This window comes from Amphiprion ocellaris, chromosome 20 (assembly GCF_022539595.1).
Source record: "Amphiprion ocellaris isolate individual 3 ecotype Okinawa chromosome 20, ASM2253959v1, whole genome shotgun sequence".
NCBI classification, from domain to species: Eukaryota; Metazoa; Chordata; class Actinopteri; family Pomacentridae; genus Amphiprion; species Amphiprion ocellaris.
Window position 1 is genome coordinate 9,194,973 of NC_072785.1, and position 26,610 is coordinate 9,221,582.

General features: G+C 41.0%; 1 protein-coding gene across 2 annotated transcripts; it reads right to left on the reverse strand.

Annotated features, from left to right (window-relative positions):
- Positions 1–679: 679 nt before the first annotated feature.
- Positions 680–26,259, reverse strand: gna11b (guanine nucleotide binding protein (G protein), alpha 11b (Gq class)). 2 transcript variants are annotated; one of them, XM_023269010.3, is made up of 7 exons: positions 25,083–26,259; positions 14,554–14,738; positions 13,308–13,462; positions 11,620–11,748; positions 8,072–8,201; positions 7,794–7,947; positions 680–5,684 (listed from the first exon to the last, which is right to left on the reverse strand). In XM_023269010.3, exons 1-7 carry the CDS (start codon positions 25,216–25,218, stop codon positions 5,494–5,496), a joined length of 1,080 nt encoding a protein of 359 aa, XP_023124778.1. In that variant the 5' UTR covers positions 25,219–26,259; the 3' UTR covers positions 680–5,493. The 2 variants fall into 2 exon arrangements, with proteins under 2 accessions (XP_023124778.1, XP_023124776.1); XM_023269008.2 differs by lacking the exon at positions 11,620–11,748 and adding an exon at positions 10,556–10,684 and having other exon boundaries at positions 25,083–26,255.
- Positions 26,260–26,610: the final 351 nt, after the last annotated feature.

Sequence of the window (26,610 nt, forward strand, 5' to 3'; positions counted from 1 at the left end):
TTAATTAGGGGACATTGTGTATAGTTTACAGACATTGTATATAAATTTACATGTATCCTGAGCTGGATTTTCAACCAAGTTACCAAAAAATCCCAGTTTTACTGTGGTTCAGCTGTGTTTTTGTTAGTTTTTTGTTTTTGTTTTTTTTAAAACAACATATTTTTGCAAATTATAAATTTATATCACAGAATTACAGCATCAACTAAGCTGGCTCTTGCTTTATTACCAAGGAGTCTTCTCATGCATGGTATAAAGGGCCTGCATCAGTTCCTTGTGTTAAATTACAACATTTAACTTTATTTTGTGACTGTGCACACATAACAATAAGGACCCATTAGTTAGTTTTTGCCCCCAACCAGTTACTCCCATTTATCTACCCCTGATCATACACTGTTGCAATTAAATAGAATAAGGTACTTTAGCATTGTCTGGGTTCAAAAAGCATCATGTGATCCAAACACGACACCCATTTACTACATTAGAGTTAGTTTTTTTTTCTTTTTTGCTCAATTGACACGAGAAATTTTTAAAAATCTCTCTAGTGGTATTTGTTTTAGAGATTTTCCAGGATACAAATTCTCTGTGACCTTTCTGTATTGGAAATTATAAAATTAGTTGGAATACATCAAGTTACCTCAGTCTTGCGTAGAAAATCATGAAACCCACTCAACACACACCATCAGCAAGTATAGGAACAAATTTATTTCAATTTAAAACAGATACCTTGTCATTATGTTTCTCTCTTAGAAGGCGGCAATGATCATAAGTCATGTTTGAATGAGGATCAGGCAACAGTGGTTGAAACAAATACATGAAACACATAAAAAAAATATGGCAAGAGTTATGTAAATCAATAATCGATAATAACCAACTGATTGAACCCCCTTCATCAAGGGCTCTGCTTCAATGAAAACATCCAAGCCCTCACTTCCAACACAAAATAAACAGCACATGCAATTATAATTACAGTTTCTTAAAAAACAGCAGATTATCTTTTAAATCTTCAATCTTAAATACAGAATAAAGTCTTTGTGTGTACTTAATCATCTATCCTTTTAGTCTCTGGTGTATTTTATTTAAAAAGGGGGACCATCTCAGGCAGCGGTCCTTCTGATAATGACCACAGCGTTGGCACTTAGAGAGAGCCTGGCTCTAGAGAGAGTGGGGTTGGCACACTCAGTATAATACATAATTTACATTTGGTTTACATACAAAATAAAGAGAAAAAAAAAACAGCATTTTATACACACCACTACACAGTTGACCTTCAGGTTTCATTGGAGTGAGGAAAAAATAAATCAAGTGGTCCTAAATAATAGTGTTCTGGTAATGTCTTGTCAAACAAAGAAAATATCGCAAAGAAAGGGAGCAAGCTTTAAGTTGAGTATGCACCAACTTCATACTGATGTCTAAAGATAAGTTCGACTCCACTCAATCCAACATCGAGCCCGCAGGAAGGGGCACCACACAACGACGGCCACCCAAAGGTCACAGATCGTGCTCTGAAAACCATATCAAGGGGCCAGCATCCTCATCTTTTCAAGGCAATGAAAGGCAATAAATAAGTGTTGTACTGAAAAACCAACGCAGTCTTTTCACTGGCTAATGCTAAAAATCGGACAAGAGTGAAAGAAGGAGATTGAATTTCATACAGACTTGCCTTCCCTCTTTCCAGCTCTTATATGTTGAGATAAAATGTGTCCAAAAAAAAAAACAAAACACTGTGCAACGCTGGGACTGCTAACATGCTACCAAAACCCACACTAACAGCCACTTGGCCCTTCACCATGTGCCAGAGTTGTAGAGTCAAGTTTTAAAAAAAATACATGGTTCGTCACCATTTAAAGTGAGCTGCACTCAACACACAGGAAATATTAAAACAACTACTGATAAATACTCGGGTATGCATACTGGGTTATCGTTCCACTTTAATACTGGCTTTCTGATCCTCTTCATGACAGCAGTCTATTGGTTGGCCGATTTTTTTTCCTCAGCGTGAGGTTAGTGTCATTTTCAGCAGAAATGATGGCAGATAAGGACCATACTGGTGCGTTTCTGCAAAATATTTCAGCCCTGGTTTACTTTAGTGTTCAGACTTTACATTACTAATTGGCATTTTTGAGGAATATATTACATTTTAAAATTAAAATGCAAACTTAAAGCAGTTTCACAGCAGCATGAATAAAATCTGTCACTGCTTGCCATGAATTAAATTGACTTTTGCTCTCGGCTAATGGCCCCCAAAATGATTTCAAGAAACTACATATAAAAAGGGATCATGTTGAATCCGATGCCTTCAAATTCTTGCGAAAACTTGAAATGGTAAGTGTTATTTTGAAAAAAAAAAATGTGCTAAATTCACATTAACTTTCATGCAACTTATGAGTTTAAGCTGAAATATATGCAAAGACACCAGCATGGTCTTTGGAAATTGCTTGGCTCTACATGTTCAACTCAAATACTTGGGGAAACATGCAATACTCATCCTGGTAGTAGTGTCTTTACTGATAAGTGTTTCTATACTGCACGGGGTATTACAGATAACATTGTGATACTAATGCAAACAAATGAAATGTAGTGAAGATCAGAGAGGTGCCAAAAGGACCAGATACCTAAAGAAATACATAAAGAAAACTGCTTAGTGTTGGTAAACTCTCTACACACACACCTTACATTTGCATTAACACCCTGCTTATGCTTCTTATAGCACATACTGCGAGTAATCTCTGTTTATAAACAAGTATTAGTAGTGGATGACTTGGTTCACTGTGGTCCTGTACTCCACTCCCCACTGTCTGATGCACTGTGATAGCCCTTAATGAGGATGAAGGGTAAGTCACCTGTAGAAAAGGTCAAAGACCAAAAAAGTATATCTGCACTTCACTGGCACTATTCAAAGCAAGCCTCAAAAAACTGGAAATTAACAATGCAAAAAACCAACAACAGAATTTTTGTGTTAAATTACAAACAGCAAGCATGGACCGCATAGGTCTCCAATCACTGATAAAAAAAAGTCCACCTATGTTCGTACTGTACATTTTTCTAGGTATGCATTACAGCGCTGCATCGATAAACCGAGAGGAAATCAGAGTTTTTTTTCTTTTTTGAAACAAAAAAAAAAACAAAAAGAAAGAAAAAAAGAAACAAATGTGAGGGCTCCTAAAGAAACCAAACAGTATTATAATGGATGGAGATGCGATGGCAAGTACAACTGGAAATTTCTCAGTAAGAAATAGAAAGCAGAGATAAAGTCCTTACTATACCAGACATTCGATTTTTTTTTTTTTTTTTGTTTTTTACAGCAGTTCAGACTCAAGTAGGCTCCATCGTGAGAAAAGGAGCACTTCAACATGACAGAATCAAAAGCAGTCAAATTATCAACACCTTCAAACCTGGTCCATAAATTATATAAATTAAAAAAAAATCTTTAATTACTCTTAAAATCATCTTGTCACCATACTGTGAAGCTTTTTTAACCAGCCCTAGTTAGTATTACTCTGGAGACAGAGCTGTTGCAGTAGTGTGGTGTTCTGAGGCTGGTTGGGAGGAACCCCTTTTCTCTGGCTATTGCCGCTTGCCGTTCGCTTCCTCATCACCACTCAGTTCTGTGTAGTCCTATTACTCAAGTGAACAAAACCCATAATCACAGTATCAATACTACCATAAATTCATAGGAAAAAAACTGTATGCTAATGAAAGAAGTTGATACTTTTTAGTAATTTTTTTTTTGTTTGTTTTTTGCCAAAGATGGTGTACCACAGAGCGTTTTTTGTACAGGAGTGTTTTGTGTATATGTATTTACAAACAAATATACACAAACAACATTTGCAGACTTCAGAGTGCGTTTTTCTGTGAAAGGTTCATAGCCCCCCCTTCCTCTCATCACTCAACAGCAAGCAATCTTTTTATAAACAAAGTGACTACACAGTAAAAAAAAAAAAAAAGAAAGAAAGCAAGAAAAAAGTAAACAGAAGCACATCCTGATATAATGGATGACTATGTCACCGTCAGGAAGTGTGTCTGATTGGACGGCTGAGTGACGCAGGTGTGACGTCATCAGAGATGTTCCCGCATGGATTCTGCTCACACCCCGGCATGTGGGCATGTGTTTAATTTACAGCTGTTGCTTTGTTTGAATAAGCTACTTGCAGCCCGAGCTGCAGATGTGCTCTGTGGGCTGATTAACACTGATGACATCACACTCCCTCCGCATCCGCCTTCCACCAATCAGAGCAGAGCAGTGTCAGAAAGCAGGGTTCCTCTCACCCGCTGCTAGTGTTTTGTAATGAGGGCGCGTGATCAGTGGAGCCAGATGTGACGGTCACACGGAAGATTGTCCCTGTGAATCCATACAGAAAACATCTGGAGGAGGGAAGCGTGTGATTAACCTAAACATTAAAACAACAGAGATCTTAAAAGGATACTTATGTCAAGTAAATTTCTGGTTGCTTCTTTTTTAGATTTTTTTTTTTGTTTTGCAAAAAAGTTTTTATAGATTTTCTTACCATTTCTTATCATCTTTCCATTCAGCCAGTATTTGTTAAATAGAATTAGACGTAGCAACAAATTTCTATCATTAAAAACATTTTTAAAAAATCTCGGCAATGAATAGATTTTGATTAGCTATGTCTTGCCCCCCTCGTGCTTTTTGTCTTAAGTGTGTTTACATATGCATTTACTTCATAATATATACTTCTATTTTTTGCGACTGCGATGCTCACACCAGTGGGTACATTCATAGATGCGAGGTGGAGACAGAATCCTCTGCCCTGTCCTGTTGTTTCTGGTGTGCGACCTCACATCCTGACTTGAGTCACTCATGAGTTTCTCTTCTTCAGCACCGCTAGTTCTTGGATGGCGTCAGGAGATGCAGTACTCACTTCCTTCCACAATGGCAGGAGTACAGAAAGGAGATGGCAGAGGATCTGATCTCACACTGCTGAGAGTCAACTCCGAAGGGCCACGGGGTTTGATGCCGCTATTCACCAAAACACAGCTCCTCGCTAATCAATGCTGCCCCAAATACACACACACACAGACAAACACACACGCGCACACACACACAGAGACACATACCAAAATCCCCTCCAGTCACTGTACAGCCCGTGTGAAGGTTTGTGTGCCAGATAAAATATGCCAGAGCCAGCAGTCGAGGCCAAATCTGACACAAGGAGCAGCTTTGGGAGGACCGAATACTCTGACACAACAAGCTGCCAAGAGAATGGGGAAGAGGCTTTGGTGAAAGAGGAGGGGCACGTTTGCAGGTGGGAGGGTCTATGAATTCACTGTACTGGAAAGGAGAAGAAGAAGAAGAAGAAGAAGAAAAAAAAGAGCAACGGTTCTGTTGGAGTGTGTGTGTGTGTGAGAGTGTGTGTGTGTCTGTGTGTGTGAGCCGGAGTGGTGTGCTGTGTAATGCACGTGGAGTTGACAGCACATTCCCAAAAAAGTGTGCATTTGTGCAATGGGGAGAAGATGTGCATCGTACGTGAGCCCTCACACCAAGTTGTACTCTTTGAGATTGAGCTGTAGGATGGTGTCTTTGACAGCTGCAAACACAAAGCGGATGTTCTCAGTGTCCGTGGCACAAGTGAAGTGAGAGTAGATGATCTTGTCGCTGTCTGGGTTTAAGTCCACAAACATCTTGAGGATGAACTCCCGTGCTGCCTGTGCATCTCTCTGGGGACCTTAACAAGTTAGAAACACACAAGTACATGTAAACGTTCATATATTGACTTTAAAATGCTTCATAATATCTGCATCTACTGTGTAACAAACACTTAAGTACTTTCACACCTGTCATTTGATGGTTTTTCCATACGAAGTAAAATCAAACAAAAAAACAGATGCCTTTCAGTTCTCAACAGTTTTCCGTTCAAACTGATTAATGTACGAATCCTGCATTCAATAGGAGATGACAACTTGGAATTTCCAATCTCTGACTAGGAAAAATTAAAGAGAAACCGGATTTCCTACTCAGCAATTGAAGTACGGTTTCTCAACCTCACTAAAGTACAGCTTTTCTACTGATATTGAGTTTAAAGCCTTGAAAAATCAAGTTCTTTACCTTGCTGACATGTCCGTATGGTGTTTTTTATACTAAAAGACACATTGTGTGAAATAATATAGTCAATGCCATGGCTGAGCGTTTCTGTCTAGGAAAATGCACCATGTCAACAGTCTGAAAAACACGGATTCAGACATCTGTAGTTTTATATGTAACAACCATGAGGAACCAATCCTGTCAGCTTGCAGGTGGGGCGTTCTGTATCAATAGTCTTCTTAGAATCAGTTTCTGGTTTACACTTGCATGACTGAATAGCACCTATATTACAACTTGCCATTGTGTAGCGTTGAATAGTTTTCTTGTGTTTGAGCAGAGCTTTAGGTGAGTCTGTGTGCTCGGGCTGCAGGAAGTATAAAGGGCTGCCGGAGAAGGACTCCTTAGATCTGCACTACTAAAGGAAACAACAGTGCAGAGCTCCATCTAAGCCATTTGAAGGCAGGATGGGAATATTTTCGTGGCAACATCCCCTTGTTGGGGGGGGGGGGGGGGGGGGGGACGACAGAATTCGCACCAGAGTTGAGGGAGTTTATGGGAGCGATTCTCATTTACATATTGACATTGATTTGGTCGACATACAACCGAGTGCTGGGTCAAGGGTGCGATCACTGACCAAAGAGGTCCTTTACTGTCTAAATGTCTAAAAACATCAGACAACGTACCTTTTGTTTTTTCGTTGTGAACCACATGTATGTTGATGAGTATTTGCTGATTGCAGAAAAACAACCAAGCAAACCTGGAGATGTATTTTTTCCTATTCTGTGCACAGAATGCGCTGCAGTCAAGGATAAGGTAATTTTAAGTTCTAATTTCTAGTTCTGAGGTACATCTACCATTTTCTATACACCGCTTAATCCTCTGTAGGGTCGTGGAGGACAGACAACCAAGCACACTTGCATTCACACCTACAGGCAATTTAGAATCACCAGTTAACCTCAGCATGTCTTTGGACTGTGGGAGGAAGCTGGAACACCCGGTGAGAACCCCAACGGCACAGGGAGAACATGCAAATTCCACACAGAAAGGTCCCAGGTCGGAGCTTCTAGGTATGAGGTGACAGTGCTAACCACTGAGCACCTGTGTAATCCTGCTGAGCTGCAGCATAACTCATTCACTCATTCACAGGACAGTTTTGTTGGAGGAGACAGCAAGGTGTACAAGGTGAAGTGTTTTACTCCATGTTTATCTATCTTCACAAATACACGCCCTTTGAACTGCATGCAGCCCTGTCACTGTAATCGTGACTGTCAATCACTGCACGTTTATTATTTACTAGATAAAACTGATTAAAAACTGCTAGTCTAGCCAGCTACTTATCAACAACCTTTCCCCTATTAGAGTGGTTGATATCAAGGGCCAGGAAGTAGGCGGGGAGTTGACGAAACATTTTGAATTTATGGTAAAATGCAATGTTTAAATCACAAAATCCTGTGGATGGCCTGCTTTCGAGACCCAGAGACACCTATTTAAGCTGGTCCACACAGATTCAAAATGGTGTAAAACAAAGTCTGTTCAAATCACACTAAATTGGTCAGGTGTGAATGCAAGTGAAGTAGCATGGAGACAGTTTTGGAGAGGTACAGATAAAATAATCTGACAGACAACCAGAATGTGCTTTCACATCCTCATGTGACGGTCAATAAAAAGTGAAAGAAAAAAAGCCCATTATCAGATCAAAATTTCTAGAGGGAACCAGACATAAATAATAGGTTTAATATTTAGATGATCTCACCATCAAATTCAGGAAAGTAGTCCACCAAGTGTGAGTAGGAAATCTTCTCCTCAAGCAGGTCCTTCTTGTTGAGGAAGAGGATGACGGAGGAGTTTTGAAACCAGGGGTAGGTAATGATAGTCCTGAACAGAGCCTTACTCTCCTCCATGCGGTTCTGATGTGCAACGATGGGAGTGAAAGAACAAAAACAATCAGATTCATGTTGTTTGGCTTCAATATTCAAGAGATTTTTTAAAAATTATTATTACATATACAGCACAAGTTTTCTGTCCACTTACCTCATTGTCAGACTCCACCAGGACCTGGTCATACTCACTCAGCGCCACAAGAAACATAATGGAGGTGACATTCTCAAAGCAGTGGATCCACTTCCTCCTCTCTGACCTCTGACCCCCCACATCCACCATCCTGATCATAAGATGATGGTGAAGAGGAGGATAACAAGTGGAAAAGCAAGAAGGGAAATGATTAGCATGTACGTCTGGGTGGCCTAGTTAATGTTAAGCGTTCTATTTAATGATCAGACAACTAACAGTGCTCAGTGCTAGACAGGTTAAACAAAAGTTTAAGCTCTCAGTATTCCCAGTGCCCTGGAAGAGCTCTAAGAACTACTTTTTGCCATTTTGACATCAGGTTTTGAATCCATCAAGACAGATTTAGTAGCATTATCTGATTGCGAATTCTGTGCATCTGTGCTATTACAATAAAATGCATATGTTGCAGATGAACTCTCTAGAAAAATAACCATTTTGTTGTTTTAGGTTTGTCCTAAGTCCAGTAGTCCTCAAGACAGCTTCTAGTCTTCCTTCAACATTTTCAGCACATGACCTAAATAAAGACAGAACCTCTCATCCAGGGACTCATGAAAGTATATTTTTACTATAATTTAAGGAGGCATCAGAAGTAGGCCTATCACCTAATTTTCGGTCCTGACCATTTGTTAAAATGGTCTGGACCCAATCCCATGAATTGTAAATGTGCCTGATGGATTCAACACCTTAAGAAGAGGATTAAAAATGTTTCAGAACAAACATGGACAGATCTTGCAGTGTGAATATGCATTTATTGTTTTAAGTATGGGAGTCATGCATGCCACCACGAAAGCTTTCTCTTTCAGATAGATCTGGGATCAGTTTTAAGAAGAATACCACTCAGTTTAGGAATCTGTGCTATTTTTGTCATTTGCTAAAGGCCTATGCAGCATTCCTGAGCAGAAGAAACATATTTAAAAACAAAAATTACAAAAATCTAACAGATATCAGTTTTTTTGGAGGCTCACTACATTTATATGATAAATAATATTCTGATTTGCACACATAAAAGTTTGCTTTCACAGCTAAATGGGGGGATAGCTTCTGTAAAAGTGTACATGCAATCTCTTCTACCTCTTATCTCATTAAATTATATCTGTATAAAAACCTGGCAACAACATGCAGGAAGCCGACTATTGTGTATCCAGTGGTCTCAGATATATGTCATAGAAACACTTTAATGGAATTACTAAACTGAGTGGCATTTATCTTTAAATCCCTTATGGTCATACAAGGAGTCAACGTTATATCCGAGTAGATCAGTCTGTACTTCTGTTTAAGCGTTTTGGTGAAAGAAGAAGATCACAACACATTCTTTTTTTCAACTACACAGCTTTCTCAGCTTTTCTTGGTGTGTGTGATAAAATACCACATAATAAACACAAGTCTTGAAAGACACTTGGAGCAGACAAATGGGGACTTAAAATGAAGGACAAAAGAAGAACTGGAGAGGAGTGCATGGACAAAGGACAGACAGAGGACAGGAGGCAGAGTCGAAAAGACAGTAAAACAAAACAAAAAAATCCAGAGGGTAAGCTAAAAATTGGCATAAAAAGTTTGCTTTAAGTGCACGTGCCTGCAATAGACAGGCTGGTGACCGCAAAAGCCATTCATGGACAGCACTCAAACACTGACAGAATATGTGAGTCCTCATAAGGTTTCAGGTTACCTGAGCTTCTCCTTGACAAGGTCACCCTTCGCTCATCAGGGACTTCAGGTCCCAGTTTCATTAAGCCTTCATTTGAGACAACTGATTCAGTAAAACCTTTAACGTAAAGCCACCTTTTCCTGTCAAAGCAGCATATAAATGCTGTTGGTAAATCTCAAGCCATGTTTTGTGTATTTTTGTGCGCCTCTGGATGCACAGGTGCTTGCCTTCAGATCAGATGCAAGACTCTCTGAGAAAGCTGCACAAATCAGCTAAAATTCACAATGTAATGGTGCCCCCTGGTGGTGGCCCAGTCCACTGTGGTCCACAGAGACCCAGGGCCAATATAGGCCCTGCAGGACCTGCTGCCCAAAATAACATTGCTCCACCGCGGAGAGGACGACCTCGTTTCTTCTGCCAGCCAGAGAGGAGAGGAGGAGGAAAAGAGGAGGTGACCCATTTACAGGGACCGGGCACCAGAATGTAGGACTTTCTGTTCATTAGAGGGTTGTGATTTGTGTGGTACAATTGTTTCTTGGTGGCAGCAGGTAAATCTGACTATGAAGAGATTCTAAAATGGTGATGACTTTGATTTTTTATGACTGCATGGAAGAGGTAAGAAAAGTAGGGAGGAAAAACAGAAATCAAAAGTTGTGGGCTACAAGTTGCTTGGGGAGGACAAAAAGTCGGTTTATTTGGGGCTCAAAAAACAAAACAAACAAACAAAAAAAAAACCCACATTGAATGAGTTAATGATATGACAAAACATGGAGGGACGCAGCCACAACAGGGCATCTTTCTACCTGAAAATGATGCTTTGCAAGTCGAAGGGGTACTCTATGATTCCTGTAGTGGGGATGCGCACCCTGAGTACATCCTGCTGAGTGGGAAGATAGTTGGAATCTGCAATACGATCCAGATCCGAAAGATAGCTACACACGGGCCAGTCAGGAATAAAGGAGGGATAAAGAAGGAAAAAACAGACAGAAAAACAGTTATATAAAGCGTGACAGGGAATTACCGCAACCCGTCTGCCATTCCAGGAAAGTGAGGATGAGTCCTGTCGAGGAAGATTCACAGAGAAGGCCACATCACAGAAACAAAGGGGTGTTAGTGCCACTGCTCCACCTACACTGCCTTTACATAAACCTTGTAAACTTTTAAGATTAGCCATCAACTTCTTACTGGAGTTTATTCTATTTAGAACATAAATCAATTAACACTGAGGTCAAGTATTGTGTGGATTATGGTGCGGACAGTGAGGTGGCATCAGTGGCAACAGCAGTGACTTTGGCAGCAGAAACAGCCGCACTTGTGTCAGATAAAGAAGGATTGGACAAGTTTGACATCGAGGATTGCAGGAAACGTATTCTCTTACATTTACAAAGGCATGTTAATATGCCATTTCACGTTATTTCAAACTGTGTCCAATTGTCTCACGCATTTTAGAACGAATTCCTGGAGAATCTTTGACATCGCTGCCTAATCCTTCTTCATCTTGTATTTCGTGGCTGCTCCCCACACACTTCAGTGCAGCATGTCTAGCCTTAGGTGTTATCCTGGGGCCAGAATCTCAGCACGATCCTAAACACAAACCACTGATATCTAATCAGGTTAAATGCAGTATAATTTGTATCTACCCCAGCTCAGACTATCAATTTGGGGACTTTTGATAGTTTCTAATTCATCTTATACTGCCACAAGCAGGATGCAAGAAATATTTCAATCTTTAGGCCTTTTTAAAAAAAAAAAAATTACTACAATAAATCTTCCCCCCACTGAGCTAGTATGTTTCTATACTGACAGTCATCAGTGGTTTATGTCCTCTAGCCATGGTGATGCTGCAGTCCTGGTGCCTTAGGGGTACCTGAAGATGACGTTCTCCAGGTCAAATGGGTACTCTATTATACCCGTGGTGGGAACACGGACCCTCAGCACATCCTGCTGGGTGGGAACATATCCCTCCGCAGTCACACGGTCTATATCGCTAAGGTAACTGGAGATATACATGAACAGTGTGGATAACACTCAAATGCAGACATAGTCAATGACAATTAATTTTCTCAGGCAGAAAAAAAAAACACATATCTTACACATTTAACATCTCACTGCAAACAACGCTCACACACCTGCATGCATGCAGACTCACGGGAAAAATTAAACTGCAGTACAGCCAGAGCACAACCAGGGGGCACTATAAAGTGAGTCAACTGCCTTTGGTCATGTAGCTTGGGATCACAATATAATTGTGGCAAAAAAATAAATAAATCACTACAGAAGAGGAGGCTGACACATTTGGCCACAAACAATAAGGTTACAACACAATAGGTGCTCACTTTGCCAAGTTTACTTTTATCTATGGCTAGGAATGTATTAAGCACAAAGCTAAACCTGAAAATGCCATAGTTGTCTTCATTAGACCATGCATATATAATGGAACTACTGGGAAGTATAGATATGAAAAGGGTTAGGGTTTTCTCTGAAAATTGTTATTGAAATAAGAGTGGATTTATTAATTATTTGTTTACTAAGGGTGTATGTTCACATTGATAGCAGGTTCATGGCTTCAAAGTCACTTTTGGTCTCTATATTAGCTGGCAGGGAATTCTGGGTAAGGAAACTTCAGTGACATATAGCACTACCAACAAATACTGTAGTTCCAGACAACTGGAGATAAAGTAATCAAATAACATCAATTAAAAGCCAAATAGCACTTGCAATCTTGTATCTGTGTGTTATAGACTTTTGATATCAGATTGTAAAATTGTGAAAGAGAGGATTTTGAAATTTGTCGGCCAATACTGCATGTGAAGAAACGGCTAATGTGCTGCCCTGCCCAGCATACATTACAAAACCCACAAGATAATTATACACAGAACATGCACACAACAACGTGACACCAACCACACCTTTATCACAGAATCACAACTATGTGCATCTCACACACATAAAATCCAATGGTCATGTCCACCAAAATCATCCCAAATTTAGATATTTTCCAAATTACCATGGGAGTATCTAGCTGTGGATGTTGAAACAATGAAAGCAAGAAAAAATATTTTTTGTCTTCCTTTGATTCTGGTGAACTGAACCTTTAAACTTAATCTGTATACATACACAGGTTTATCTCACATTGATGAAAGCACAGACACACCCACATCGTTTAATTCCTGCATGCATGTGTGGTTGCCGTAAACACTCACACCCATTGTCATTCAACCATCAGTATGCGCCACATGAAAAAAGACCACGACTGTTTTGCACAGGTTTGGAAATTGAGCCATTTTTATCCTTAGTCATCAATTGCGTCTCTATCCATTTTATTTTTAGATTTACAAAAGGATCCCAAACAATTCTTTGCAAACTTTAGCATTCTCCCATAGCTAGTATGTAATAAAAGTTCCCAAACCAGCATCACAGACACATGGCCACAAAAATTACAGAAGCACACACAGAGATTGTGTCAGACGCTCATAAATACCATTCTTAAATCCTAGACAGACATCATACTCATTGTGTACACAGAAACACACATATAGAGATGGACAGACGTACTATTTAGTGGAGTCAGAGAGTTGGTACTCTCTGCGGCGGTCATAGGCCTCCTGGATCCCCGGGTCAGCCCACAGGCTTTTGATAGCTGCAATGTAGGGGTGGTCAAATCCATTGATCTTCTCAATATCCACTTCCTTCACAAGCATGGCATTAGACTGGAAAGACACAGCAGCAGAGAAGATTTAAGATGAATGACATAATAGGACGAACAAGAACAAATACCAGATTTGATAAGTTATTTCCATCGATTTTGAGCAGAAGACACTGGAGCTATCTGTAAATATCTTTCCTCACTGTCTGTTCAGACCTTGCGGCCGATCCCAACCACCCACCTATTCTACTTATTCCAAAGATAATGTTTCTGCTAGACAAACTAAATGCATCACTTATTGCGTGCCAGAAGTCTTTCCAAGGTAGGACCTCAAAGATGCAGTTGGTCTTAGCCCGAAAAATGACAGGTGAAGAGGTTGTAGGTTGAACAATGAGGAAGTATGAGCAGCTAAATTGACATTTCTATTAAATGGTCATCAATACTGTTCAAAATTTGTCCAGAATTTTTCCACCCTTTCATTACATAATTGAATGTTTCGTGAGGCCTTCATTTCAGGGGTGACCAAATGAAAAGAATGTCTACTTTTGAGGACACCCACACTAAATCTTTGTCAATACACAGATCTGCAACACCTGATTAAAGAAAAGAGGACCCATGTGTTAACTGGTTTCAAATATATTTTTTGGTATGTTGACAAATTATCTCTGTTTTAGACAAAAACTGTTTAAAACTGTCAACTAATTAGGACAAACTAAAGAGCAGGGTCATGTGTGCACATACATCAGATACTAAACATGAGGTCTTTCTTTGACATCATTACATAAATTTAAGACGGACTTTTGGTAAAAGGAATCGATTGAAAAAAAACATAAAAGTCAAAAAATATAATAATGGCATGTAGTCGATTGTGTAAAAAATTACTGTTTCATTATTTCTTGTGAAACATAACAAATTACGTAATACAATCATACAACATGGAACCAAATAATAACAAAGGAGGCTGTCCTTCTATTCTCATCACTGTGATATATAAAAAGTGAGTTTCATATGGCAAAGAAAATTTTTTTTAGACAATTAAACAACTTGCAGCTCCTACCACAACATTTGTGCTGTTGGATTTCCTACCAAGTATCTCTGGTTTTGCATACATCCTATGGTGTTGAACAAAACCTATCTACTTTGGCCAATTCTTACCCGGTTCTGTTCAAATTTGTAGGGGATCTTGAGGGTCTCAGTAGCACGGATCATGGACTGCATGGAGGTGAAGATGTTTTGGTAAACAAGCCGAATGAAGCCTCTTTTGTCTTCGTCGGAGTAGCCCGCTCCATGGATGATCCTCATTTGTTTAATGAAGGTGCTTTTGCCACTTTCTCCCGTACCTGGGCAGGACACAAAAAGACAGCAGCAAAAATTACATTTAAGGCGCAGTGGGATAGCAATGTAAGGTCTGGTCCAAGGATAGAAACAAGCCAAAAAAGGCCAAGAGGCAAGAGACTACCATTGCAAGACTGAATACAGGCATCCAAACCGTTCTGTTTGATTCACTTCATGTACTAAGCAAAGTCCTGGTACATAGTTTTATGGTTTACATAATGTACAACATGCTACAAAATAAAGATGTCAAAACAAAGACATCATTAAAAGAGAATGTAAGAGAGGGCATTACAGTTTTGGTTATCAAACAATCAGAAAAAAGCAGGAAAAGACTGATTTCTGTCGAAAAAGTCAACACAAACTACATACCTTTACTGAATACAGAATGGCAATGGCATAGAGTTCAGGCAAAGCATGTAAGGAATAAAAGTATTCTTGAAAAAAGTACCATATAAAGTCATGTTTTCACACCATAATGAACAATGGTAAATAAAAACTCAAATACTTGGTACTGAAAGTATGCAAAATCAAGTTAATGGGGGCCTCAGATCAGTTCCACGTGGTGCCATTGTTGCTTTAAACTCTTTGGAAAGACAGACAGAAAGAAAGAATGAAAGAAAACAAGTACAGAGAATTTTTTATGATTCCTGTTAACTTTGGTTACTGAGTGTTTTCCTTGTCTAATATCTATGAGCATACTAAAGCCGTGTCTAAACAGATAAAAGCCATGAGCAGCATTAGCAATATCGAGATTTAGACCATCCATGTTTTGGAAGCGCTAAAAGGTCAATATACAATCACTTTTTGTGAAGATGCAGCGCAAGACTTGTCAAGTTCAAGGTAGAAATGCGCAGACATTGCAGTGTGAATTATTCCAGCATTTTCTATCAAACTTCTGCAACTTTCACTGAGCTCACCGTTAGGTATTAGAGTCTATACATTGCATTATAGTACAATATATGCAAATATTTAAACTATGCACACTAATATACAGTAACAGTAAACAAAGAATTACGAACACTTTTTAGTGTAGGACAATAGAGTTCAAGAGTATCACAAGATAAGGCCTCCAAAATGACAAGATTCATAGCTTTAACAAAAACAGAACATTATAACTTTCATGAAGGTAGGACTTATGGCAGGGCTAACAGTATAAATTTATTTTGAAATTAGATGTCTTGTTTGTGCCAAGATCATGAGTACAAGCCAAATCTGTAACCCAAGACAGATGCTCCGTGAAAGGCAAAAAAAGTCAAAAGAAACTCCAGAAGAGATCCAAGAACGTGCTCATTCACTTATTTCACTTAATACGGAAGGCAAATCAACACAACCTGGTACAAATGAATGCTTCTCTCATAATGCCATTAATGTGGAATGTTCATCGAAGTCAGCATTACGAATCCCTCTTCTGAAATTCCAAGTTGATTAGTTAAACTGCAGATATGTCAAAGCTTCTTTGTTCAATGTCAGGAAGCTGTCCCACAGTAAAGTGAACAAATCAGAAACATTTCTAGGAAAAGAAGAGGGATGAGGAGGGGGGGAATATGAAGTAATCTAATGAAGATGATTAGAAGAACTAGCTCTGTATTTTAATGCTGAGCTGCCTCTGCCAAAAGGTGACAGCAGGGGTCGTTGTCAATGGGTTGCATTCCTTTAGTGATCCTCCTCTGTCCTCCTGAGTCCATATCTGGGTGTAGGATCATTGCAATATTTTAAGTGGTGTCAGGTTTCCAGATTTACACACATGTTCAGAAGGCTAAGAAAAGACTTGATTATAGGTATAGATGTCAGTGTTAAAATCACAATCTCTGCATTCAGAAAAACAACCGTATTTAAGCTTCAAACAATGACTGCAACATAAACCCGCACTTGCTGGGGGGTCTGTTGGGCCTAACCCACATTTCGCACAAGTCCTCTATGTTCTACATACTGCCTAGAAACACCAGCCTCAGGCCATGAACAAAAAAAAAGAAATAAGCTGATGGCATTTCAGTCCTCAGTCATATCAAAAGGGATCCAGCACATCCATAATATCTGCAAAACTGAAAGGGAAAGACGAGGTGGAAAAAACACACATACACTCATCTCACCACCACCTACATTCAAGGTTTTTGAAGAGCAGCCATATTTCCGTTACCATAGCAACCCCTCCTCTGTCTCCCTCTCTTTTTCGTTCCTGTGTTTTTTTTCTCCTTTTTTTTTCCAAACCCCTCCCATCCGCCCCTTCTCTCTCCTCTCTTTCGTAGCAGACAGTAAATATAACTGTGAGCCCCTCAGGCTTGCTGTGTGCTCTTCATCTTTTGGTGTACCACAGAGAAGAAGGGCCTCGGCTTCACAGAGAATTTGGGGAGGGGGGAGCTGGTCTGAGGTCAGTAACGGGTTCTAACACCGAAGGACTGTAAAAAGGTTGGGAGAGAGAGATACCCGCTGCTCCGCTGATGCAGGGAGAAATGCCTTCATCTCAAATACAAGTTTTGGGTTTCAACTCTGTCCATAAGGGGAAATAACCCTCCTCCATCCCCTCTTCCAACAAAATGTCCAATTTTGGAGAACAGGGACTAGATAGGCTCTACCACTCAGTAAGAAGGTATTAACTTCATCTTTTCTCCTGGATGAATCAATGCATCACAGTGAACGCTACACATTGGGGTCTAGAAGGTAGTCAGCCTAATAAAAACTGTTTATCTTGCTAACAAAAGGAGTCAAACACAGAGAGTGTATTCTTTGTAATGTGCTGCAGTGCTAGTGACTGCAGAACTGCTACAGCAAAAGAGCAAGAAGATCACTCTTCAGCTTAATGTCTGATTTATTTCTCGTGACCTCGTCACAAGATCTCCCTCCGCTGTGTTCTCTTAACTATCGTGTCCCTCTTTCACCAGACAACACACTACGAGTCTCTGTCTTCCCTTTTTCCTCCCCAGATTGTACCAGCGCCAGCTACAACCATTTCCATGCCCTCACCAACTCTCCCCCACAAATACACTCTCTTCCCCTCTCCCCTCCTCCCTTTCATCACAACCCCTCCTAACCTCCCTTAGGCAAGAAATATGCCTCTCCATTCTCATCCCTCTCTGTCAAGAATTTTGGATATTCATAACTAGAATCCATCCATTCTTTTTTGGTAATGACCTAGAAAAAGGAGGTCACCTTTTAATAGCTCACACACTACTTCGGTTTGATAACGCTTTCTGTCCTAAGCAGCAACGAGTGTGAGAGAAAGAGAGCTGAGATTATGTCCCAATGCAACAGTGCAAGGTACACTACGCAGCCCACACACTAGTCTTTTGTGGAGCCGATGTGTTTCTTGGAACAGCACTAGAATACTCAGTCAAGGGTAACCTGATGACAATAAGCATACAATTAAACCTTGCTCTTGATACCCAAATTAAGAAGAAATGGCTAAATGAAAACGGCCTGTAAATAGTATAACTATCCATCATGTAAAGGCGCCAAACACCTCACCTGCATCCTCCACTGCCTGGCTAGCTTTCATAAGCCTTTACATAACGCGACTGCTGTCAGCTTGTGACACAACACCTGATAGATTTGACACACTGCTGTCTTGGTGCAGCAGTTTTGGTTGAGCCACACTGTCTGGTTATCTGGTTTTGCCCCTGAGTGTGTGTGAGTGAAAGACCTGCTTTGTTTATACTGTCTGCTGATATCCTATAAGTCTTCCCTCCTGCCTCAAATACAGGCATGGGTGATCACAAAAGGCCTCACACACAAGCATGGCCACCTCTGCTAAACCTGGCTTCCCCCTGAAATGCCTACCACTGCTTTTCATGAACATAAGATTATCAGCATCACTGCAAACCATCATGCAAATACACACATAAATATAATGGTCCACTGGTAAGAGCAGTGTTAGCTTATCTGGGTTTATGAAGCATCCTATCAGGCAGCACATGAATACAATCTCAGCACAGAGGAAACATTTGCATAGATACAGCAGAGGTTAAGGTGTAATCAAAACCTCAGAAACGAGCATCATGCAGGTGTGAGCATTTTTATCTGAACCCTGGAAAGATGCTGTATGAATCAGACAGGCACAAGGCTAACTAAACTGAAGCGTGGGTCTAAATCTTTCACTAAATTCATCACGGAAACTGGACTCTTTTGGGTGTACAAAGGAAAGCCAAGGCAGCCTGGAGCTAGACAAGACACACACCACCTGCCTTACCAACTGTGGACACACACAGAACCTGTGGTCAACCTCAAGGCATGGATTTTACTTCTACTGTTAGGGCCCTATTTTTCCCTTTTTCTTGCAATAAACCTGGGCCATGCAGATGGTACATGGCTTCAAAAAACACACAGCAACAGGGACAGTTTCTCTTTCAGGTCTGCTGCTGCTTGCTGTCAGTGTCTATTGTGTTTCTTGCTGTCAGGATCTGGGCATAATACTGCTGCTTTGTGCGGATGTGTCTGCATTTGTTGAGTGCGCCACGTACGTGGGTGTCAGAGCTGTAAATCGACCATACATGCTATAGCATGCACTGCACATAACACACATACTGGCAAACTCACATCTTCATTTGACCACCTTAGGACGGCTGAGTCTGTTTACCAGCGAGTATGCGCGCTGAGTGTCGTTCTAGTCGAGTGGGAGTGGGTGAGCAAAAAAAAAAAAAAAAAAAAAAACATGCTTTACAAAAGATTGGAGCTAACAGCAGTATTTTAGTTTGCAATACACATACTGTGTTCAGCTGCTCAAAGTAAGACCAGCCAAATCCTTGATGCTGACATTATTTCTTAAGCCATCCCACTTATTTTTTGGAATCTCATAATGGAGATTCTGAGAGATAACATCAATGTGTCCACACGTGCAGAAAACGTTTGCAGATATCCGCTCCACTGATTTAATGCATCCACTTTAGAAACCATTTTTAAAATTGCCAAGTGTAACCAGGGTCTAGCTTTCCAAATTCAACTTGAACCAGGAAAAAAAAAAATAAATAAAGTGACAGAAGTTGAAATGGCATGATCAGAGAGAAGTGTGGGTTTTACTGTACACGGCAGCTGGTGGGAGTAAACAGGAATGAACATGGCGCCCTGTCACCACAGAGCGGGATGAAGATACTGGCAGTGAACAAAAAGGCAGGCTACGTCCCCGTCCTGTCTGGGGACCGGGGTAGCAGCAGTATGTGGGACAGTAACCATCCAGCCTCATTCACCCTCATATCCCCAGAGAAGCAGCCATGACCCCATTTAAGAACATGTGTGTGTTCATCTGCGCTCAAGTGAGCAAAATGAACAACTACGTAAAAGACACCATGTCATATAGAAAGACAAAGAGTGTATGCCAAGAGTGGTTTACAAGAGGCCTTAACCTGTACTGCCTTTACAATCAGAGATGTGAAAGGACTTTGCATGGCGACATGACCTATGTTCTGTGATGGAGAACAAACTGTGTGCGTGTACTTTACTGTGACTTCAATATTAATAAAGCGTGCAATTTTACTTTCACAGACAAGAAATGAAATCAAGACAACCTCACTAGCCACTTGTCATTTTATACAAAGAGAAATTAAACAATGCAATCCAGTCTCAAGAGCATATCTGACATTAATCCTGACATACATTATTTCATCAATAGTGCTACAACTAACAAATATTTTCACTGTTGGTTAATCTGTAGGTTATTTGATCCATTAATTGATTAGCTGCTTGGTCTACAAGATGACAGAAAATGGTGAAAAAAGTGTCAATCAATGTTCCCCAAAGCCTGAGATGACATCCTCTAAATTCTTGTTTTTTGCACAAACTAAAGAGATTCAGTTAATTTTCATAGAAGAATTAAGAAATCAGAAAATATTCAAATTCAAGAAGCTGGAATCAAAGATTTTTTTCCCCTTAAAAACTTATTCAAATCTATATTGATTCCAAAAATCGTTCAGTGTTAATTTAATATTTTACAGCTAATTGTTTTATCAACTAGTTTAAAATTTAAAATCTGACAACTAATTGTTGTAGCTCATCACACTGCAACACGAGTCAATAATGAACATATCTGAACAAACTGAAGTATTTGACAAACCTACAGCAATTTCTCCCAAGGCTTCACAAACAAATTGTTTTCATCATGTCACCAAAAGAAAACCGCACAAATTTTTCAGGCTTTTTGAAGCCAAGAAAAATGATAAATAAATGTCATGAACTTCTGTTTGTTCAAAATAATAATAAAAACAAACTTTGCACCAATGCCGGTACGTGGAACCTTTGTTGCATGGCATTCCTTCGCTCTTAACCCTCGTGCCTTTTTAATCTTTACACTTTCAAATATCTCAGAAATGCTTAAAACCTTTGAATGAGTGTAATGCTGACTCTCCCTATGGGCCACATTTAAACATGTTTGGAGAAAAAGGGACAAGCACTGAATAATCATTGTTCTTAGCAGTAGAACTATTAATACTGCACTCCTTCAGGTAATGATATAAAATAGCACTTTTACCAGAGACAGCAGATTCTTTCCTGAAATTAGTGTCAACATACAACAACTGACTAGTTTATTGTCTTATTGTAAAATGCTTAAAAGTTAATGATTCCCTAATTACCAAATATAAAGAATATTTATCAAACATTAGTAGATTTTGCATCATGATGAAAAATGAGTATCAGCCTATATATGGTTGTCAGATTTTTAAGTCCCATAAATGCAGAACATGTCTCACAACAGTTTCCATATTTAAAAGCTGTAGATCTCACCGTGATAAGGAGGATTTCAGGAATATCTGACCATCCGCATAGCTCCACATTTACTGGCATTAAAAGCACTGTATTCACACACATACGCAGACACACACAACCACTGAGGAGTAGAGCTAGAACATCTCTATTGCCATATATGATCAAAATAAGACAGCTTGGCAAGAGAAGTAAGGTCAGCAATAAACATCTGAGCCTAACCCCTGATCCTCTTCCTGGTTCAATAACACTGTTCCTCTAAAGGATGTCTTAACCTGCTAACAAGAAGTACGACTGATACAGGTAGGATCAGCAGGAACAATTAAATCAACGAGGACTTGGCAAATGACCGTACATCAAACCGATTTTCATCACCAACATAATGTGCTAGACAAATTCTCTAATGACCAAAAATGCCTTCCTGACATCATTATAGAGATGTTTTAGTGATCGCCGGGCTTTCCGTTTCTCATGTTCCATGTCAAACCCACATTTTCATGAAAAGTGAATGCCAACTGCTACACTGACAGCTTGACTGGGAGCATAACGTCAACGTCGGCAAGCACTCTGAAAACCCTAAAGCTACCATCTCACTTTACTGACCGCTCGCGCGCTCCAGCAGTTCATTTACCCGATGCAGCAGAGGCCACAGCTCCTGGCCCACTGTGTTTTGACCAAGTAGAGGCAAACCACTGGTCTGTGGAGCAGGAAGCTGTCGGTATGGCCTGATATGGCACTCAGTGACAGACAGCCAGACTGTGGGCACTGCTGCAGTTCTGGCAGAGCAGATATATCCTGAACAAGTAGCTAAACGTAACAATGTTAAAACCTTTACCTACATAATTTACTGTAACATTCACTCTCAGTGTATTCTCTTTCTGCGAACATTGTACCTGAGCCTGGTGTAAACTGTAACCAAACCTCATAACTGTTCTGTCAAGACAGGCTATTTTGGCAGTGGATCCTGGCCACATAGTACATCCTGCCAGGAAGGGAGAGGGACACTGAAGGAGGGTGGACCTGAATTAGTGAGAGAAAAACGTTGATGCAAGAGGAATACAGCATAGAGCTATGGTAGGTGTTGCATTAATCGAGAACTTAAACAATGAGCAGATTAATCAATTTGCACTCTCTAGCTCCAGAATCTCAAATGTGACAATTTGCTGCCGTTTTCTTTAATCCCTATTAACAGAAAATCTTCATAGTTTGGACTTCTGGTTAAACAAAACAAGCAAAATTTAAAATCTTTGGGCTTTAGGAGATTGGAACTTTCAAGCATTTATTGTCTGTTTCTAGTGCAGAGCTACAATTAGCAACAATTTTCAGTATGGACCAATGCTGCTTATTCATTTAAGATTGATTAGTTTGTTAGAAAATGCTGTAAAATTTCTACCACATGTTTTCAGCTCCCAAAAGGGATGTCTTCTAACGCCTTGTTCTGTTGTTGATTCATCATTTACAGCTCTATCCCTCCTTTGATAAATCCATGTTTGGTACAGCAGTCAGCAGTGACACATTAGGTACGAAAGCTGGAACGGTGCATACTTGACCAGATAGAGCTCTTGGGTTCACTGTTGCAAGATCAGCTGAAATGTACAACATATCGCCTGTATGTACACTGAACTGCAGGGTTAGTAATGACAGAACAACTCCCACAACATTCAGCTGAGACGGAGCTCAATATCATTTTCCCTCTCCTGTACAAGTAAAAACACAGCTGATGAGAGGACGGCTGTGTCTCGGCAGAGCAAGTACGCCACTAACCACAGGATTGGTGGTGTTCCTCATGTGCAAGATTCCAAATTATTTGCAGTGCTCAGGTCAGCACCTTGCATCGTAGGCAAAATGATTAATGAGAGGCAAATTGTAAAACGCTACATAACGCAGCCATTTTGGAACATGGGGGTTAAATGCTCAGAAATAGAGATCGTCTTCTTCCTCCAGTGAGGTGTGGAGAGGCAGGCAGCTCACCGAGGGCCTGAGAATAATGCCAGGGGATAATAGGAGTCAGTGACATCTCAAAGTCTGAGCGGCAGATGTGTTTAACCAAGCCTATTAAGACCTGGACTAATCCTGCCTTACACGTCCTTATCCAGGCGTCCACTGACAGCCTTAACTCACACAGGATAGTTCACTTACAGCATGAGTGACTGCAGTTCTTGCTTGCTTTCTGTCTTGTACACTGACAGATGTTTCATAATGCCCGCTGTCAAATTCAGAGTTATACTGGAGACAGTAAGAGAGAAACTAAAGCACAGGGAGTGTAAAACAAAAAGAGGCTAGTGTTTCGAGGGAGTGTAAATGATTGCCTGAAACCACTCAGTCAACCCATCCCTTCACTGATCATCTGGCACAAGAAATGTGATTGCAGCAAATCGTTTGAAAACTGCTGCACAGAACACACGCCCCTCTTCACCTGCTCACCTTGGCAGGCAGGTAGAACACAGTGCGACAGCAATTAAAATGTTTGACAGAGAATAGAATCTGTCCCATCAATGGTATGACTCTAGTATGGCCTACTTTACCGAGCTGAGGTATTCAGCAGGGAAATAAAAGAAGACACACATGTCAAATAACGGAGGCCGCTTTTGGTGAGTGAGAAATGGGAGCAAATGTTTTGAAACTAAGGATGCAACCTAGATAATTCTAATTGTCCTAAAAATGGACACCTGCTTTTTTTTCTCTCTCGAAGACACACTACATGTTGTTTTTGAAGAGCCGGTGGACCACATCATGCACACGCAGTTAACCTCTTAAAAGATGCATGGATGTAAAATACATTTTTCCTGAAACTAATGCAAATCCATTTGTGATAAAGCATGGCCTACTGTGCTTTTTTGTGTCCATAGAACTATGAATCAATGCAGTACAGAGCAACTTATTCAACAGCAGCTCCCACCTGCCCACACACCAGCTATAAAAATAGCTAACCTACTCAGCTAGACTCCAGGATGAGGGGGCAAATCCCTCAGTATCCTAGCCCTCTGGAAGGGTAGATCTGTGACACTGGGTGCACACTAATAAATGAGAGAAATGCAGCGGTGAATGAATGGACACCATGCAAGGTCTGGCTGAGACACCTGAAGGCTCATCCAGTTGTGCAAATGTTATGCAACCTGCTGAAAGCCACAATGCAAAGCAATCCAAAGCTGCTGCTTCTTCTACTATCGAGTGACCATCTTTTAAGTAGCACCAGCTAACGCACCACAGTGGCAGATCTAAAGCTGGGCAACTAGTTAGCTTGAGGGCTAGTCAGTGATGTCCAACTGGCCCACTTGACTAGCATGTGGTCGCCTGTAAACGGTGACATCTTAGCAACTTCGATGCCAAATGAGCTGTTGTCTGCACACCAATGCCAATGCATGCACTCGAATAAATAGACAGCGTAGCATGTTAGCCTGTTTTTGCAGATACACACCTGGACACGCCAAATAATCACCTTTTTTTAACCCAACAAGCTACAAGACAAGGAAAGCATTTCGGTCTAGAAAAAAATCATGCCATAACGTTGCTCTAACTGACACCAGGCGTCCAGCTAGCAACCTTAACTAGTAGCATTATTTGCTAGCATTGCCAAGAAGGCCCAAAAAAGGATAGTTGCCCATATAACGACACAAAGCATGACAATTAAAAGGATATTTCGCAATTAGCGTGCTACGTACCGAGAAGTAGTAATTTCAGCTCTCTCCTGGAGTCTCGCTTGTCTCGGCGGAGTTGTTTGTCAATTTCTGCATTGATTCGTTTCGACTCCTTCGCCTCTTCGCTCAGGCAGCAAGCCATCATGGACTCCAGAGTCATCCCCTCTGGTTTTGGCAGCCCGGTTTAGACGGGACCCGACTGACACTTTGCCCACGATTTCAAGTTTATCCCGAATCCCCGGGTTCTCGCTTCGGTCTCAAGCGAGGAGGTGGTCTTCTAATGTCGGGGCTGGCTGGCGTGCTGGCTTGGACGGATGGATGGATGGATAGACGGGACTAGGGGGGAGGGGAGGGGAGACTAGCCAGGGGCCTCGCTGTCAAGTTGTCCCCCCAGCCGAGAACAACTGCGACTTCGCCCGGGCGTTCTCGGCCAAATCACGGGAGAGATTCACACGGAGGAAGGAGGGAGCCAGGGAAGACGGCGAGGGCCTCTCCCCCCGAAATGCTCTGCTTTTTAATACGGCTAACGTTACAACAAGATTAGCTACGTGTTTCTATCATTAAGCCCTCGGAGCTCCAATGCTAGCTTCTTTTTTCGCCTCCGATTTAAATCACAATCCGCCAAAAAAGTGGCTCAGAACTGCAGTGTCGCGACATCCAAACCCGTAACAGCTGATATATGTGCACAGTTAGCTAGCTAGTTCAGGCTAAAATAAACTCAAAGAGCCGTTGTGGGTACGCTAACATTAGTGTGGTAACGGTTATTGCACTATCCGCACCGCAGCCCCGTTTTCTCGGCGACTACTAGCTAAATCAGACGCTACCGAAGCTGCCCTGCTAGCCCGCTAGCTTCCCGGCTAACGCTGAGTCGAAGCCGCAGTGATTGAAGCAGCAGCCTGGTTGAAGGAATTTGTCCGCCTAGCTAGCGATAACAGGACAGCACCCCCATCACATCCTGACTCATATATATTTTTTAACGGTTAGAAAGACGAGGCTACGACAACCAGCCCTGAAATATTTGGAGGAGGAAAGAAAAAAAAACAACAACTGCGTGCCGGACCGGCGGCGTTAGCTGGAGAGATGTATTCACTTCAAACAGATGGCTTTCGGGTCGCTCGTCGCTGGAACAAGGTGGGCACAGTCCGGGATGATGCCAAGCGAGGAGGAGGAGGAGGATACTGTGGTGCTGACTGACAGGCGGAGGATTGCATGGAGCAGGTTCGTGGAAGACCAATTGAATGAGCAAGGCGGGTCTCGGGGTGGGATCTGACTCCCAAGCACTCAAGTTAGGTCGATGAAATGCAAAACCTAATATGTACGGGTTGATTTTACACAAGTTCTTGCATCGCATGTTAGACCGCCGCTAAATCGAGTTAATTTCCAACACAACATCCTGGACAGTTGTGTGCAAAGATCTTTCAATATATGATGCACACGTAGTAATAGGACATTGCAATAGGTAGACAGTCCTCATCTTTCCATCAATAACCTGCAGTATAATACAGGCAGAAGCACATAAGACAAATAATCGGTGGTGGATGTGTGCTGGGAT